Raw genomic sequence first — 16,836 nt, forward strand, 5'->3', positions numbered from 1 at the left:
AAACTATTTTCACAATGATTGGGAGGAAGAATTATTTTTTGCAACAGTGAAAGAAAAGTGTGTACGTCTCATTTGCGGGGCGACGGCAAAGCGGCACAATGTGGAGAGACACTTCTGTACGTGTCACAGAAGCTACCATGCTAACTAACTAACTACCCACCTGCAGCACTGCGGGCAGAACAAGCCGAGAGTTAAAGGCAGCTTTGGGCAGCAGCATCTCTTTTCACAAGGTCGGTGAACAAGTCACAAAAAGCATCGGAAGCTTCATTTAGAGCTGCACAATTTATGTTAATAGAGAACAAGAAAGCCTTTTCGGACGGAGAGGTCTTGAAAGGTGCAATGATGTTATTGAAAACACTGTTCAAAGATGAGAAGAAAGGTTCTGAAGTCATCTCCACTCTCTCTGATGTTACAAAGTTAGTGGTTTGTACAAACAGGATATGATTTGAATATGTGACAGTTAATGATTTCTTAATTTTTTTACAGAAGTGATACTTTGTAATAAAATATAACCAGACAGTCTCTTCACATATATTAATATTTATTATGATTATTATTATTAATGATAATATTATCATTAAAGGTGCAACTATGTTGTTCAGGAAGTTTGTATCAAACAAGTAGCCCTTCGTATTATTCAATACCCTTGAAGTAGCTCTCAGTATCACAAAGGTTGGTGACCGCTGCCATAGACTGTATAAAATATGGAAATAGTATCCGTAACTATGTCACCCATAGGTTTCTGAAGGGCCGTTGTGAAGCTTGATGTGGGTGGCGGTGACCTTCACCATCTTGGCAGTGCCGATGGCGATTCCGCTTAACTCCCAGCTAACCCAAAATTGGGCAAATAAGTAGATTGTCGGTGGAGCTGAGGCGGGCCGGACTAGCAATCTGTGACGGCACCCACCTGTCATTCAAAGTGGACATGCACTTAATTATGCATAACTTTCAGTCTTAATATAATGTGATGGGTGAGTTATATAAAAATGACGTCCCCTTACAGCTGTCATGAGCGGGGAAAGTAGCTATACAAAGACCAAAACCTTTTTTTTGTACCAGGCTGTAAACATGTTTATTTCAGCTGTAAAGTTGGGTATTTTAACATAAGGGGCTATGGGGATTGACTTGCTTTTGGAGCCAGCCTGAAGGGGCCATTTGAGAACCAGAGCATCTTCATCTTAACAGCTATATCTGCCTGGGACTTTGGCACACCATAGCATTTTCTTTGTTGGGAAGCCCAGAGATCCTATGGATGACAGTGTTGATGGTGACATCACAGAGTCCACTGCCTCTGGCCACATTACTCACAACAACAACTCATCGAAGGGATGTGAGGATCATTAATCTTGATGCACAATTCTCCTCTTGTATGCAGTGGGAGACACAAGCTGTTTGACCTCAGAGACCCCTAATATACCCTTTGCTTGGGTTTCACAAAGGCAGTGGCACATTCCCAATGTGCTTTTTGATGGATAGAGTGTTTTCTCTTAATTCTGCAGAGCAGCAAATTTCAAGGCTCACGAGTATCAGTAGATCAAGCCAATTTTTCCTGTTCCACGACACCTTGTTTCCAGGATACCAAGTAACGAGTGCATGCACCCCAGTGCACAACTCTAGTGATCCTTTGTGGCCATTTTAGTTGGGCTACAGTTGGGTGAATTTCTCTTTATATCCCCAGTTCATGGCCATCCTTATCATCCTACTGTGAGGAAGATGCATTAATGGCCTCATCATGACTCACTCTGAGTTCAGTACAAGCCACGTTCCACACAGTCCAGCTGGTGCAACACATAAATGCAATAAACTACATGAAGAGATCCCTCTGCCCAGCCAGCAGGCACAACACAACATTTGAAAAGTGAGTCTGCAAGTTTCCTCTTGACCTTGGAAATGGTAGTTTAAGAAAACTATCTCATCTCATCTCAATCTCTTTATCTCTCTTTCCTGAGCTTTCAACCTTGTCAAATGGAGCTCAGTTGTTATAGTGATGGTTCGGTTGCCATGAGAGTTGTTATGATGTCATCCATAGCACATTTAAGACCTTTTTTGACTTTGTATTTACTGGCTTTTTAGCATATTTGAGACCACATTTTTCTTGATGTTGGTAAACTGGCACCATTAAAGGCATGCCAAATAAGCGATTAGCAGTTCCTGCTTCCAATGTACCCATGGACAGACGGAAAACTATCATTGCATTACTTTGATACTGAATTACACTTAAAAAATGTGATGATTCTCAGGCAGGTTTTGGAGTTATAAGCAGCGTCTTTCTTTCATGGAAGTTTATTCATAGAAGAATGCAATTATTTGATGCAAACTGTATCATTTATAAAAATAAAGCATTTCTTGGCACAAACAGTTAAACTAAGAAGAATAAGTAGCTGATCATTCCACTTGCATGATAGAAGTACACCAAAAATGATGTGTGTGTTGGTAAAGGGGGGGGGGGGGGCATATCAGGCAGTTCTGGTTGGTGTGTGACGGAGACATGGCAGCAGGGGTCCACAGAGGAGCAGAGAGAGAGTTGAGCTTATGTCAAAGGAGACAGTTTGTGCCCTCCCTCCTATGCCCACCAACCCACAGAGGCCCAGGCTTGTCACAGACCTACTGCTGTGCTGTCTGCAAGACCTGTTTTCACACACACAGGGGACATGGCACTGCAGCAGCATGCATGTGTGGGTGGGTCTACTTGAAATGCCATTATCCATTACTATCTAGCCATGAAGCTATTACTAGCGGCAACTAAATATAAAAGTAGGCAGAACAATTTACACAAGAGCATCCGCTCAAGCACAAGTAACTAAATCTTACATTTCTTGCAGCATAAATTCGGCAGAGAAATTGATTCTTTTGTCAAAAATGTGAATTCATTTGTCGCTTACCTTCTTCCATGGTACGTGCTGTCATGGATTCACTGTCTGCACCCTGGAACTCATTGAAGTATGGCCGCACTTTAATTTCATAGACGATGCCTTTCTTCAGAGCGGAGAGAGTTATGTCCCTCTCCGAGGCGACCTTCAAGTCCTGTATCTGCCATGGCCCGGGGGAGGGCAGCCCTGACGTCTGCCGGTACAGAACGCGGTAGCCTTGAATGAACTGGGATGGATTCTCTACCTGAGAGGAGAAAAGAAGGAGAGAGAAAGTGGGATGAACACATGGTGTATTGTAATGCTGTGGGAGGTGACGTACATCTGTGTGTGGACTCTGTTGGAGCTGCGGATCAGCATTCAGTTTGTGTCCCCTCGTCGTCGGTGACAATGCACGCTTAGTTAATCATACAGTTTAATTAGCAGCAGAGGAGCAAGAAACCTCACGAAGAGAGTTGTAGTCTATTTGTCAAAGCTGAACAGCACCCCTGAGCCAGACCTTCAGCACAATTTGAACTCAAAATAATGCATCATAACAGTCTGACTTTCTTTTTCTTTTTTTGCTGGTGCATTTCAGGGGAAGAGTAAAATATTTAACACATACAACTCATTGTAATGGATTGTTAACAAGGCCGGAAGCAACAAAAGGCTTTTATAAGTGATATAAAGCAGCTGTTTATTATCCGACCAGTCAAAATATATTAGGATGGATCTTTCTCTCTCTCTATCTCTGTCCCCAGTCATTAACGGAAATGATTTGTGAATCTAAAAGCCTTATAAACACGAGATGTAGGGACACTTGTGTTTTTGTTCCTCTATAGCCACTTTCACACATGCACTGCAACGCTGAAAGTATCTAGAAATTACCCAGAGGAGCTGTACAGTATGTGGGAACGCAAATGTCCGAATCCAATGGACTTTACCCTGCCAGCTCCGTCGTACAAAGTCCATGAAACGTCTGATTGAGCCCATGTGTGAATAGAGTAGGTCATTTTCAGGAGGAAATGGGCATGTTAATGAGGCCTCTATCGCGGCTGGGTGAAACCGGAAGAAAACAAACATCCAAGGGTGAAGCAGAAGAGTCATTTAGATAAAAGACGCCATGGAAATGTCTAACTAGAGAGACGACATCTTTTTTCACCTGACATTTAGAGGTGTAACAGATTGTCCAACTCATTTGTGCAACTGTTCCCACAGGACATGCACAAGGCAACAAATACTTAAGACCAAACCCAACAGTGCAAACAAAACACTTTATTACAGACACCTTTTGCTTGACATTGGGTAGTCAATGAGAGTGTTTCCCTCAAATGGAGCCTGGTAGAATAACATCCGCATACCCATTCAGATCGACCGCAAACGCAGGTTTATCCTGTCACTGTCAGCCTGCAAGCAGCATTACAGCACATGGCTGTCCGACAGACAAGCATGAAATAGCAGACTAGTGTAAGCCCATCCGCGGTGTGTCATTAACCTACAGCAGCAGGCAGGAGGAACACCTTGCCAACAGACAGAAATAACATTTCCCAGATAAGGGGCTGACTGCAAACTGCCTCCAGAAGTGACACATGTAGCACCTAATGGTGATGCATTTGTCCTGAATAGAAACATCAGTCTTGATTCCTGCATCACCTCAAACCATTCTAAATTGATGGAGCACCAGCTGCTCAGACTATGAATGTGTAGCCGATGCCTCAATGTTTACTCTGTGTGTGTGCCAACTAATCCAAAACATGCCAAGTATAAAGTTCCCAAACAAGCTTAGGCAAGTTTAGTTTTTCTGCTCTGACGGTAAATCTACTATAAATCACCGTTCATTTAAAGAAGAAAATATTTTTTACTCACAGTCCAAGTGACCTGCACTGAAGTGGAACTAAGGACCACAGGGTTATGCATGCTGACCACCACATCTCCCAACTCCTTCTGCACGCGACGATGGTCCACTCCCTGTGCTGTGGGACTGATGTCTGGGGGGGAGACAAAGAAATGTCATGTGAAGTGGAATAGTGGTGCTTATCGCTAAGAAGTCATGACAATTCATTCTTATTTCTGTACCTTGAGTCCGGACAGGCTCAGACATGGGGCTGGGGTCCCCGAGCCCTTGAGCATTGACTGCCCTGATGATGAACAGGTATACAGTATTGGGCCGTAGGTCCTTCACTGTGAACTCGGTGGTCTTCACATGATCTGCCACTGTCTGCCAGCTGTTACTCACTGACTGACTGCAGATAGAGCAGGATTAAATGGAGACACTACAGGTTAATAGTGTAAACATTTGAACTAATATATATCAGCATGAAACTTCCCCTGTTGATTGTTTAAATTATGACTTTTTTTTGCATTACAAGTTTCCTGACATTTTATGTTTAACTATGAAAATGAGGCATTATCTAATTCTAACATTTTGGTGAACAAAAGGGTGTGGTAAAATAATGTTTTCTTTCCACTAGTCTGAAAGAAGAAGAATAAGCAAAACAGCCCAAAATGGACCAGTGCATGATATAAAACATGTTTTTGCCTCTAGTCTCTTGCCTTAAATCGAAGATTATTTGGAAGCATATTTTTTATTTCTATAGAAGTAATCTACAAAGTTTATTTGGGGGCAACACTGGTAGGCTGTGCTCCTAGAGACTGGAAGCAAAAATCACATGTCACACAGAAATGACATGCCAAACTCACTTATGAAATCTTTAGAAATATTTTCTGTCATCATCAAAAAGTGTAATTAGGGTAACAACTATGACACACGCTACGCCTTTGTAATGCTTTTAACAGGAAAGAAAAAAAGCAAATGCTCAAGTGCCAATCATTTTCTGCTTGAAGTGAGCTTCTATTTGCCAAATAATTAGCATTCAAATTTATATACAAGAACCTTTTTCACTCTCTCTCAGAATATCTAGCTTGAATATGTCCTGGCTTGATTGAGTGCTCACAGAAACACCCACAACTATTGCAGCCATGAAAGTTTGGGGTCACTAAATGTAGCTGGAGGCCATAGGTCACAGACGTACCCAAAGGCCTCGATGACATAGGAGGACACTGGGGAGCCAGCCTCTGGCCCCGGTTCCCATGACAACGAGATACTGCTCTTGGTAACATCAGTGACCTCTGGCTTGGAGGGCGGCCCAGGGAGGGCCGTCTCGTTGTGAGACATGAAGTCTAAGAGGTCAGTAGAGTCTGACAAAGGACGAAACGTAGAGAGATGAACAAATTAATACCTGCAAATGCAAAGCAATTCAAGCAATGCCATCCTTCATATGCATAAATGTTAATGTTTCATATTCATTATTTTTACTGAAACAGACCTCTGACATCCAAGTAGGCACTCCACGATGTTTCTCCGCTGGAACTGGTGGCGACACAGGTGTACAACCCTAAATCAGACAGCTGAGGAAGACACATTATGATGTCATTATTAAGGCTCAAACTATCTTGACAACTTAAACACTGATTTCAGAGTCGTAACAGAAACCAAATTCAACACTAAAAACAAAAGAGTTAGCTGAAGCTGTATGAACTTGACCCATAAAGACTTTCTGTGTTATACAGATAATACAGATTCTTCCAGTTTGAATCCAATAGTCTTTGTAAGTCTGATCCCTGATGGTTTCTACACGCTCTTACGTCACTCTGGGCTTTTGAAGGAGGTTCACAGTGTTAGTGGTAAGGAAAAATGCATTAACCTCCACTGGCCTGCATTTGGCTCGAGTAAAGCTAGAGTGGATGAGGAAACTTTAACGCCAGCCAATGAAAGAAAGAGCCCAGTAAGAGCTTACATTAATTTTCTTAATTGATTTTCCCCAATAATAGTCACCGCCTATTCCCAGAGCCATCAACATTATCATCATCAGTGCTGACACAGGGAATAAGAGATATGACATTCTATTTTATATTGCCAATGCCTTAGGAGCCACTCACAACTATGTTATCTCTCAAGAGAGCAGAAGAGAGAGTGACACAGGAAGAGCACTTTGACAGGACACTGTATATTGCACTTCCTCCATTATATTACCCCCTTTAGACTCCACTCACTTGTCCCTGTCCTTAAGTGTAACTGCTGCCTCAGAGATTCAGAGTAAATATTAGCGTTTAACAACTTATACAAATCGATACTTGCTATTCATCTTTTAAAAGCAACCTGACTGCACTTCCATTTGAATTACATTCTATTTTCCTTCAGGGCTTTCTCTCAAAGAGGAACCAACAATCCTTTATGTTATTGTTTCCTCTGTACCTGGTAACTGTGCATGGTTAGAACCATTGGCTGTGAAACTGCAATTGCTTGGATGATTTCAGGTACAGCAAAAATCTTGGTAAAAGCTTTAAGGTATAATATGCAATATCCTGCCACTAGGGGTCTCTCAATCAAAACAATAACGAACAACGTAGTTTGGTGTCGTCGTGTGGGATCATGGCAGTTTGTTATTGCAGTCGGCTATTCCCGGTTAGGATTCTTACATTGTTCATCATTCAGGAGGTTTTTACCAAACAAACGGACATGGAGAGTAGAGCAGTACAAATCTGTGTTTCTCATCTTAAGATCAGATAACTTGAGATCCAGATGTCCGATGACTAAAATCCTCCATCCGGTTGAAATATGTACCTAAAAAATGACCAAGATCTAAAAGTTGTATTAAAAAAAATGTCGCATAAAACTGGATAAAGTCAAATAATAACAGCTTCTGGCAGACAACCACAACAGTGGTGCATGTGCAAAGGGAATATGTCACCATTACAGGTTACCAAATTAAATGGACTTTTAATGGGTTAAAATGACTTTTTTCTCTAGATTTGAAAAATATTGGAACCATTGGGGATAATGAAGGTACACAACGCAACAACATACCGTGTATAACATTGGTCTAGTCGTTTTTAGACATTTTAATGTGGAAATGTTACAACGTTTAAGCTTTAAAGTAGCAAAGCTACCGTGTTTCCAGTTCTCAGTAATTACTTACAGTGTTATCAAATGCAATAGCAAAAAAATAACAATAATAAGGTTCAAATTGCAATAAACTAATCCTTTAATTCTATACAGTATATAGAGTATATTCTAGAAGGCCATTGTTGCACATCATGCTACATGTACAATGCTGCATGCTAACTCCTATATGTACGCACTTTCTGTAATCCACTATAACCCACCCTGGTACTCTGGATCTGAAGGCTGCCGTGCTCCAGCAGGGAAAATCGCGGGTCCTTTTCAAGCAGACTGGCCCCATTCTTTCGCCAGGTGACCGTGGGCTCTGGGTCCCCCGACGCCTGACACATAAATAGGGAAATACCTCCCAATGCCTGCGTTTGGTTGGATGGGCCTTGACGAATGATGGGTGGAGGGCGGTCCTTCAGGGCTAAGGATAATAATCAAGGAACAGGTGTTATTTTCTTCGAACATTTCTTGCACTGCAATTTTGATGTCACGGTCTTGGCATGAAGCAATGCCTCTCAATTCCAAATAGTTAGATTTTGCCTGATTTGTCGGAAGAAAAAAATAAACATATGACCTTATCACAAGTTGTTAATTCCTGATTGCAGTAATTGCATTAGTGACTGCAGGCCCAAGATGTTCAGGTTCAATCTGATGGATTTGTTGTGAGCGGAAGTGACTGTTTTGTGAAGCTTTTTCACAGCATGGCAGTGTGCTCATGGCACTGCATCACACCTTTGAGCTTTAATTACTAGGTGAGGATTAACGATGCTTCACCCGTGGTGCTAATTACCATACTTTCTTTATAACACCCCTCAACACATTTGTTCCTGTCCTCTCTCTTCCTACTCTGACTCATGGCTGTACCTCCCCCCCCCCAACACACACACATACAAAACTAAACTCTTAACATGTCAAGCAGAACAACAATACATCTCTTTTAAAGCTTTTTAAAGCATGTTATATCATCCAGAAAACAGCCTCTGCACTCTGCAACAGTAATTTCTGGAGTGTTGAAGCTCTCTCGGCCTTGTAACTACCACCCGCTTCCAATTTCCTCACTGCTGCTCTTCACTGTTATCAGGTCTGTCTCCATTTGTACAAGTGTTTACAGCAGATTCCCCCTGCCTTATCTTTCATCACACCTCCTTCAGCACAATGAGGAACACGGCAACTTAAGCAAAATGGCAGAGAAATCAAGTACAAGTAGGTGCAGGTACAGTAAGTCGAAATACATGTTATATTCAAGTGATTATGGAGTTTGTTTTATCATTCATGCGGCAATATAAACAACATCTATATTGTGTTGTCGACACGCATTTGTTAGGATTTCACGAGTGTTCTTAACATGAAATAAATGCTTCCCCAATCAGTCTTTCATGGGAAACTTCAGTTGAGCATAAAATGAGTTTCCATAATGGCTAAAGACTGTCTAGGATTTTTGAGGAAAACATTACACTCATTGTATAGCAAGCTATCATTTTCCCTAAGCAATTACAGGGCCAACAACAACATATTGCTGTTCATAATTTAGCTGTAGTCCTGTAAAAAATGGCTTTAGTGAAAAAGGTATTAATAAAATGTTGCTTTTCGAGATTGTTTATCACTTATCACTACCAGAGGCTGCTACGGCTGCAAAACAAACTGAATTGTTTCACGTCAAGTTTGCGGATAAAGTTTTTTTTTCTGGAGACTTAATTACTGGTTGTATGCAAGCGGCAACCTACTTTAAACCTGCATTCTTTCCAATAGCCAGCGACTTAAAAAAACAAGTCAAATTGTATAGAAGTCTATGAAGAAATGACCCTACTTCTTACTTTAGATGTATTACCTCAGTAAACATCGATCGTTTCAAGTCTTCTTCAATACATCATGATGTTCTTTTTGTAAATGAAGGTATGCTTTAGGGTGTGGATACCTTGTGATTGACAGGGCGCTACCACGGTGTTGGATGTTGTCCTGTTAGGGTGTTGTCTGTTGTAGTTGCATTGGATTTTAATGATGACCCAGCTTGACATACATATAAAATTGTCAAACCACTTATGCTGCATCTCTATTGCCCAGGTGTGCTCAGGTTCTTAACAACTTTCAGTAAAACATGGCTAAATACAATGCCTCTGTTTCAATCCTCACACACAACCTTCCTAAGCTTGCAAGCTAGTGTATGCAGTGCCATGTGTGCATTAGAGAAATGTCACATCAAGCTTCCAAAACTCCACTTGGTGTCATGGCACCTCTCAGTTTACAGCCATCAATCAACTGCATCGCTCCCATCCCTCGTGCTCTGCACCAAACATTTTGATATTGATCCATCTCCTCTGAGTGACAGAGCAGCAGTTATTTCCTCTCCGAAAAACACTTCAACACTTCAACAGATGTTAATTTAATAATGTGTGGGAGAAAAAGCCAAGAAACAAATGGAGAGAAGGGCATAAACAGCTCCCAGCTGGCAGCAACTCAGCACTTAATGCTGACATTAAAGCGTTGTCGAGAAAAGTATGTAAAGTGTCTCTCCATCAAGGGGACAGTTTTATTTTAGACAGTTTTTAGTCTTTTCAGACCATTCAGATTTACTAAAGTGAGGAGATAATGTAACAGATGATTGCGGGTGACTGGCTTTTAGAACATATGGATGCATCTTTGCAGATCTGAGCATGGGCAGACAAATAGCCTTTGATATATTCACTGTTTTATCAGGTCTGGCCAATGCTTGGATGAATGAAGCTTATGTTTGTGTTTTTTGTAGAAGTTTAAAGCACTGCATGCATCAAAATAAAATACATCAAATACAAATACAGAATACTATTGACGAGGCTTTCAAATCCGAATGTGTGTTGTTAGTACGCTACCCTGACAACATTTCTAAAACTTACACGTGACTTCAGGAAGCTAAGTAAAATATATTAAATGTTTTCACAGCCTAAATTCTGAATACAATTATTATAGAAACATGAAGAAGACATTATCAAAGGGGTTGTAAGTACAAACTGCTCTAAAGCACCTACCGGCTATTATGAGAAGTCCCTCCAAATGACACCATGCGGGGAAAAGTAATGGTTCATATGTGATAAAATTACCTGTGTATTGAGCCATACAATAGTGTTCTGTATTCACTAATACTGTGCATGAACTTTCCTGATGCATACAGTAATTAACCTAACAGGGCGTAACAAAATAATGTAGGTTTAAAATGTTAAACATAATTGCTTTTAAGTGCATGTTGGTGCTGTTAAATCACATACTGTAACTGACTAAAATAGGAGAGCGACTTTTCTTTAGTGTGTGTCCAGCCTTACCGTCTGCTACCTCAAGCTGGGCCTTGGCCATGATGCTGCCTGCTACAGTGAGGGCCTGGCAGATATAATACCCTGCATCAGAGCGTTGCACAGATGAAATGGTCAACTCTCCATTCACGGACACAGAAACACGGCTTTCTCCCTGTGTTGGCTGGCTGGGAAACAGAAGATCCTACAGGGAGAGAAAGTGGGAAGCAATGAAAATAAAATGGGATGGCACACTTGCTTGGTAGCCCAAAGGCATTAAACTCTTGGAACGGAGGAAAAAAATAAGTTGTTGTTTTTTTCCCTTTTTTTTCTTATTTAAAAGACTATTTTCCTTCTGAACTTGAAAACCATTCTGTAAAAATACAGTATTGAGCAGTTTTGAGCAGATATTGCATCTTCACAAAGCTTCATTATCTTCAGCATCATATTATTTGGACTATTATTAAAAATATCCGTCACATTGTCATCAACTTGAGTAGTTTAAATAATCTGTGTTTTACCCAAAGGGACCATTTTGAGTTTTATGTTTTTCTTAAATTACATGTTCATCCTTGGAGATATAATAAACAGGCACATTTATATATTTTGCACATTAAGCAGTTTATACCTAATTATATCTTCTTTTCCAGCTATATTCCTTCGAATAGTCCGAATCAGAGTTGATACTTTTGGTTAGTTTGCTATTTAGTCTGGTTCGGTTTCACAGTGCACAAATGAAAGCGGACCGAAAACATTATCAAACAAACTATCCCTGAGGGGCGTGTAGGGAGGATCAGGGCTGGATCCTTTGCTTGGAAACAGTCCGAGACCCCCTCTTGCAAACGGTCTCGGACACGTTGTTTTGGTCCACACCAGAGTACGATTAAAACGGACTAAATGTTGGCTTAAACTACTCTAAAGAATCACTTAACAAAATGTAGTGTTGATTTTTATCTTAATTGGAAGAAAAAAAGTTTAATGTATTTTAAATTTGCCCAACACAATTGACTTTAAAGGAATGACTGCTGTGTGCAAGACATGTCTTCAATTTGCTTACATATTCCTACAATTATGTACAATTCAGCTAGAAAATTGGGTCATTGTCACAGTTTACCCCCAGAGTGATAATCCTGCTGTAATAACCTGCAGTCATGGCCATAAAATTGAGGCATCAGCATTGTCCGTTTCTGCACCCCAAGCAGACACGCTGATGGGCAGGAAAGGACATTAGCCTGCTTTCATTATGTCTAATGACTCTAATGCTGCACATGACATTGTTTCTTGCTAAGTGAATTGGTCGGTCAGACTGGTGTAGATTGGTGATAAATGACCTCTTCATTATCTGTATGCGGAACAGAACCACATTGCACTGTCCCCTGGTATGATCCTTTTAGTTAGATTCTTGGCCATATCTTTTATATTTTACGATATCTGGATGCTGCAGAACTTGTGTCTGAATAGTAAGGTGGGCCTAAAAGAGAAATCCCCATTGAGCACACATACAATATGAGTAAATATTTTTCAAAATCAGTATCCTCACCTGGCTACCCTCTCGCTGCCAGAAGACAGTGGGCTGAGGTTTGCCTCTGGTCTCGCAAGGAAAGTTAGCTGTTCGTCCCTGCGCCACAATCTGGTCACGGGGTCGCACCACAAACTGGGGCGCCTCTGAGGTTAAAGGTAGAATAAATGATAACACAATAGAAACACATTTGCACAGACTTCCAAAATGCGTATTACAGAAAGACTAAAGAAAAGTGCTTTGACTGAAAGTCCAGCTGCAAGCTAAAGGGTTCATGCATTTGTTATTTTTCCAAGAACTATTTCTTGACTATGCCAATCACACAAGCCATTCATCCGGCTGCCAGAACATCAGAATGAATGATATCAACTAATTAGCACGGTGCCTTGACGTCTTTTTAATTTGGGCATATCAATCATACTGTATCTGGACCCCTTGAAAAGAAGTGAGGTGGTGAATCCAAACTGCCAGGGGAAGTCACGGGTTGATAGTAACAATGTAGATATGCATGTCCAATATTAGTTTGATGAAAGTGTTTGTGGAATGCCACAACAGTCCATGCATACGCGTGTGTGATCAAAAACAGAAAGAGAGCAACGCATGCACAATGGGATCAGCTCCTACTTACCAACGGGGCGAGCTGATGACACAACAATGGTGTGGGTGAGATTAACACAGAGAGAAAGAAAGCAGAGGAGTAGAATAGAGGGACAGAAAAAAAAGAATGAAAATCAGAAATGAATGAGGTGGAGTTGGGTTTCCATCCATGAAGGATGAAGGGGGGAGGGGGGAGATGTAGCTCAGTCACCAAAAGCAGGTGATGGCATGGGCCTCAAGGGAAATGGCACCTTGGCAACATTAAGGGGAAGGGTAACCATTGCGAAAAACCACTAGCTGAACAATTTAGCTGGAACACTTATGTTGCAAGAATAGCACATTCACACAGTTAACAGATCTCATGTAAATGAAACAGAGCTTTGACAAGGGGAGACTTTAATTAAATAGCAAATTATAATTATTACAAAATTCAAATCATTAAAATGTGGCAGACTGATTGTTGCACCTATCTCCTCTCAACATCAGACCAAGAAGAACTTTAATCAGTGAAAATAATCAAAAACAGTTTCACGTGCTTGTGCAAATGTAACGACACATGTCTACAGTGAGACATTCGGGTATGGAATATTTTGTTCCCTTTATCATTGATAATTTCCTTGTAAAAAATCCTTATGTCTCTCTGAAAATGTCCAGTGCTATGTTTACTGCCTTTGTGCAGCTTTTGTATTAGTGATCTGTGTTAAATCACTATGCAGCTTTTGTATGAGTAATCTGTGTTAACTCACTGTACAAATCGTATTATTTAATGCAAACACAAGCACAAATCTGGCTTGGATATATTGCTAAAAAATATGTCTTGTTTGAGTCCAACCAGAGCATTGTTTCTAGACCTTTTTTTTCAGGTGTGCAGAAATGCTTCCTGCTATAATCAATAACCTACTGTTATGCATAATTTCAATGTGACATGTGACTATTGTCTCTTTGATTATTCGCTGCTGTACAAAAATCATGTCACTGACAGCAGTTGCCTAGAACTCATTAATGAGGAGACATTTTATGTAATCTCTAATTGTGTAATATATGTGTATGGTAATAGCTTATGACAGTGTCTGGGCTGTGCTGAACATTCGGTAGGAGAAGGCGCATGTCGGAGATCCGCGCTGAAAAGACTTTAGCTGACTTTGGTGTGTAATGAATAATAAAAAAAACATTCAGGTTTTTATTTGTGCTCGGGCCCAAATTGCTCCCGTGGTTCGGGCTCGAGGTCGGGCTTGAACAGAAACTATGCATGTTCATGTAGGTTGGGTTCTGATTTTTGCACCTTATGATAGTTCATACTCAAACACCAATCTTAATATTGGGTCAGGACATCTTTTCATGATTTAAAACAATTCATGCATGAGTTATAGGAACAGTAATGAGAATTCAATACATAAAGTATAAAGTGTTAAAGAAGGAATGAAATGTTAACGTTATGAGATCTGTAATGTACAGTGTATGATGATGTATGATGTAATCCAGGTGTAAAGAATATTTTAGGAGTTGGTTTCAAGTAAAGTGTTACATATCATAAATTGTATGAACAATTGTTTTCACGCTCTTCAGTTAGAATGCAAATGCAAAGAGCAGAAAGCAACAGGGGAATGATTTGCCGCCTTATTTTTTTATTGTTACAATATCAACCTTTATTATAAAATAGCTTCCCCGCATTGACATGGTGTAAATATGGAAGGAGTGGGCTCGATCGAGAACGAGCCCCCCAGGAGAAATCGTAACAGTTCACTTAAAGCTGGTTAGATTGTTCATATCTGGAGCCTGGCTGGAGATCTGGAACAATCAACTACATCAGCCCCGCTATATGAAAGAAAAGCTGAGGCCAGGCCCAGACTTTCAGCAGGGGGGCAATAACGCTCGTAAAGTGGGCAATACATGACTGATTGTTTCTGTGGCCTGCTTTGGGAGACACAAAAAAATATCAGGGATGGGTTATGAGCTTTGCTTCGAGTGAGTCCACATGCAGTTACCCACCTCTGATAGTCAGGTAGGCAGAGGCCTCCAGTTTACCCACACGGTTCTCTGCAAGGCAGCTGAAGGTTCCCTGATCACTGACTGATGCTTTCTTTATCCTCAGCAGGTAGTCCTCTTTTTCGTATCTGATGTCGTACCTGGAGACAGCGACAAGTGTCAAGTGCCATCTCGGATTGATTTCATGACACGGGAAGATCAGTGACAATTATGGATATCAAAATGTTCATTTCAGTAAAGTAAACACAAACAACCAACGCCGCAAATGGTTGCGTAAACCTGTGTGATGTTTTAGATTGGAAGCTTTTATGGAGGTTGTGTCATCTTTTTGATAGACTAAAGACAGACTTTTGAAGACAATTAAGGCTCCCTGCTGCATACACTTGAGCAATTATGCTGAGATGAGGGAAAGGCAAAATGAAAGGTGCTTTCAGCTGGAACCCTGACTGTTCCACTATTTCAATATTTATAAAGACAAGCCACCCACTGAGGGGTGGGCTGTGCAGTATGCTATAGTGTGTGTGTGAGTGTATCTGTGTGAGAGATAGGAAGACAGAGGATAGACAAACAGTCTGAGAGTAAGGGAGTGGCACAGTCTGACTGAATTTGATGAATGAGCCGAGCAGTAAGAAATGACTAATTCATAGATATGTTCCATGCATCAGTGTGCATCCGCCAGTGCAGCATACTGCAAGGCAGCAGTGGCGCACTCAAAGTGAGAGAAACATCTCAGCTACCAGAGTTTAGATAAGCGCCTTAGAGGGGCTACAGACAGAGAGAGGAGAAGAGCAAGGAGTCAGGCTCTCCCTCTCTGGGGTCCCTTTTGGCGTGAGAGATCCTGTGAAATTGTCTAGCCAGCCATACTGATTCAGAGATAGGAGGCAAGTCAGGCAGAGAAATGGCACAAGGGGTGAGAAAAAGTCACATTTGAAATAGATGTTCCAAAGGGTGTGGGCAGAATATCAATGGGGGTTTGCGGGGTCTGTCCAGAGTCTGCTGAGGACTCCGTTCACTGCACATCTCTGACCCAGATTCAGCCGTCCCAGGAGGCCGACGGGTTTACGAAAAAGAATGAAAGAAGTGGAAGGAGGGATGTGAAGCAAGGCACGTCTGAAAGTAGGACATGTTTCTGGAGTCAAGAGGTACTGAGGTAGAGGGCACTACACAGGTGGGCAGACAGACTGCCAGACAGAGCGATGGACAATTACTAAGGTCAACCTCACAGTATATTCTGACACGCCAGAGTAGAGTTGCAAAGATTAGTCAATCAATCGATTAGTCGATGGACAGAACTAAAAAAAGGCAACTATTTTTGATAACCGGTTGATTGAAAAAGGGATTTTATGCTGTTTTCAGTGAAGATTTCCTGCTTTTCTCTGTTTCATATCATATTAAATTATATGTTTACAATAAAGAAATATGTTTGGGTTCCGGACACTATTTTCTGTCATTTTATAGATCAAAGAATTATGGATTTATTGGGAAAATACTTTCGGTTTAATCGGTCGCCGTTGAATCGATAATGAAAATAACCGTTACACTAGGGAGGATACCATTCAGTTTTCCTATAGCATGTGATGCTTTGTAAAAGGTGTTAAACTTGTAGCAGAAGTAAACGTTTCTCTTTTTGTAGGGAATTAAAAAAAATTGTAATCCTTTAAAATAAATAATCAATTT

The 16,836-nt window shown here is 40.9% G+C and overlaps 1 protein-coding gene across 1 annotated transcript in view; it reads right to left on the reverse strand.

Moving 5' to 3' along the window:
• LOC115019125 (roundabout homolog 2-like) overlaps nucleotides 1–16,836 on the reverse strand; it is an 87,539-nt gene that overhangs the window by 20,485 nt on the left and 50,218 nt on the right. Inside the window, 9 exon segments of the mRNA XM_029448497.1 lie at nucleotides 2,883–3,114; nucleotides 4,713–4,834; nucleotides 4,923–5,089; nucleotides 5,879–6,044; nucleotides 6,173–6,254; nucleotides 8,013–8,218; nucleotides 11,091–11,262; nucleotides 12,598–12,722; nucleotides 15,163–15,299. Coding sequence (XP_029304357.1) covers nucleotides 2,883–3,114; nucleotides 4,713–4,834; nucleotides 4,923–5,089; nucleotides 5,879–6,044; nucleotides 6,173–6,254; nucleotides 8,013–8,218; nucleotides 11,091–11,262; nucleotides 12,598–12,722; nucleotides 15,163–15,299 — 1,409 coding nt within the window.

This window comes from Cottoperca gobio, chromosome 14 (genome assembly GCF_900634415.1).
Source record: "Cottoperca gobio chromosome 14, fCotGob3.1, whole genome shotgun sequence".
Taxonomy (NCBI): Eukaryota; Metazoa; Chordata; class Actinopteri; order Perciformes; family Bovichtidae; genus Cottoperca; species Cottoperca gobio.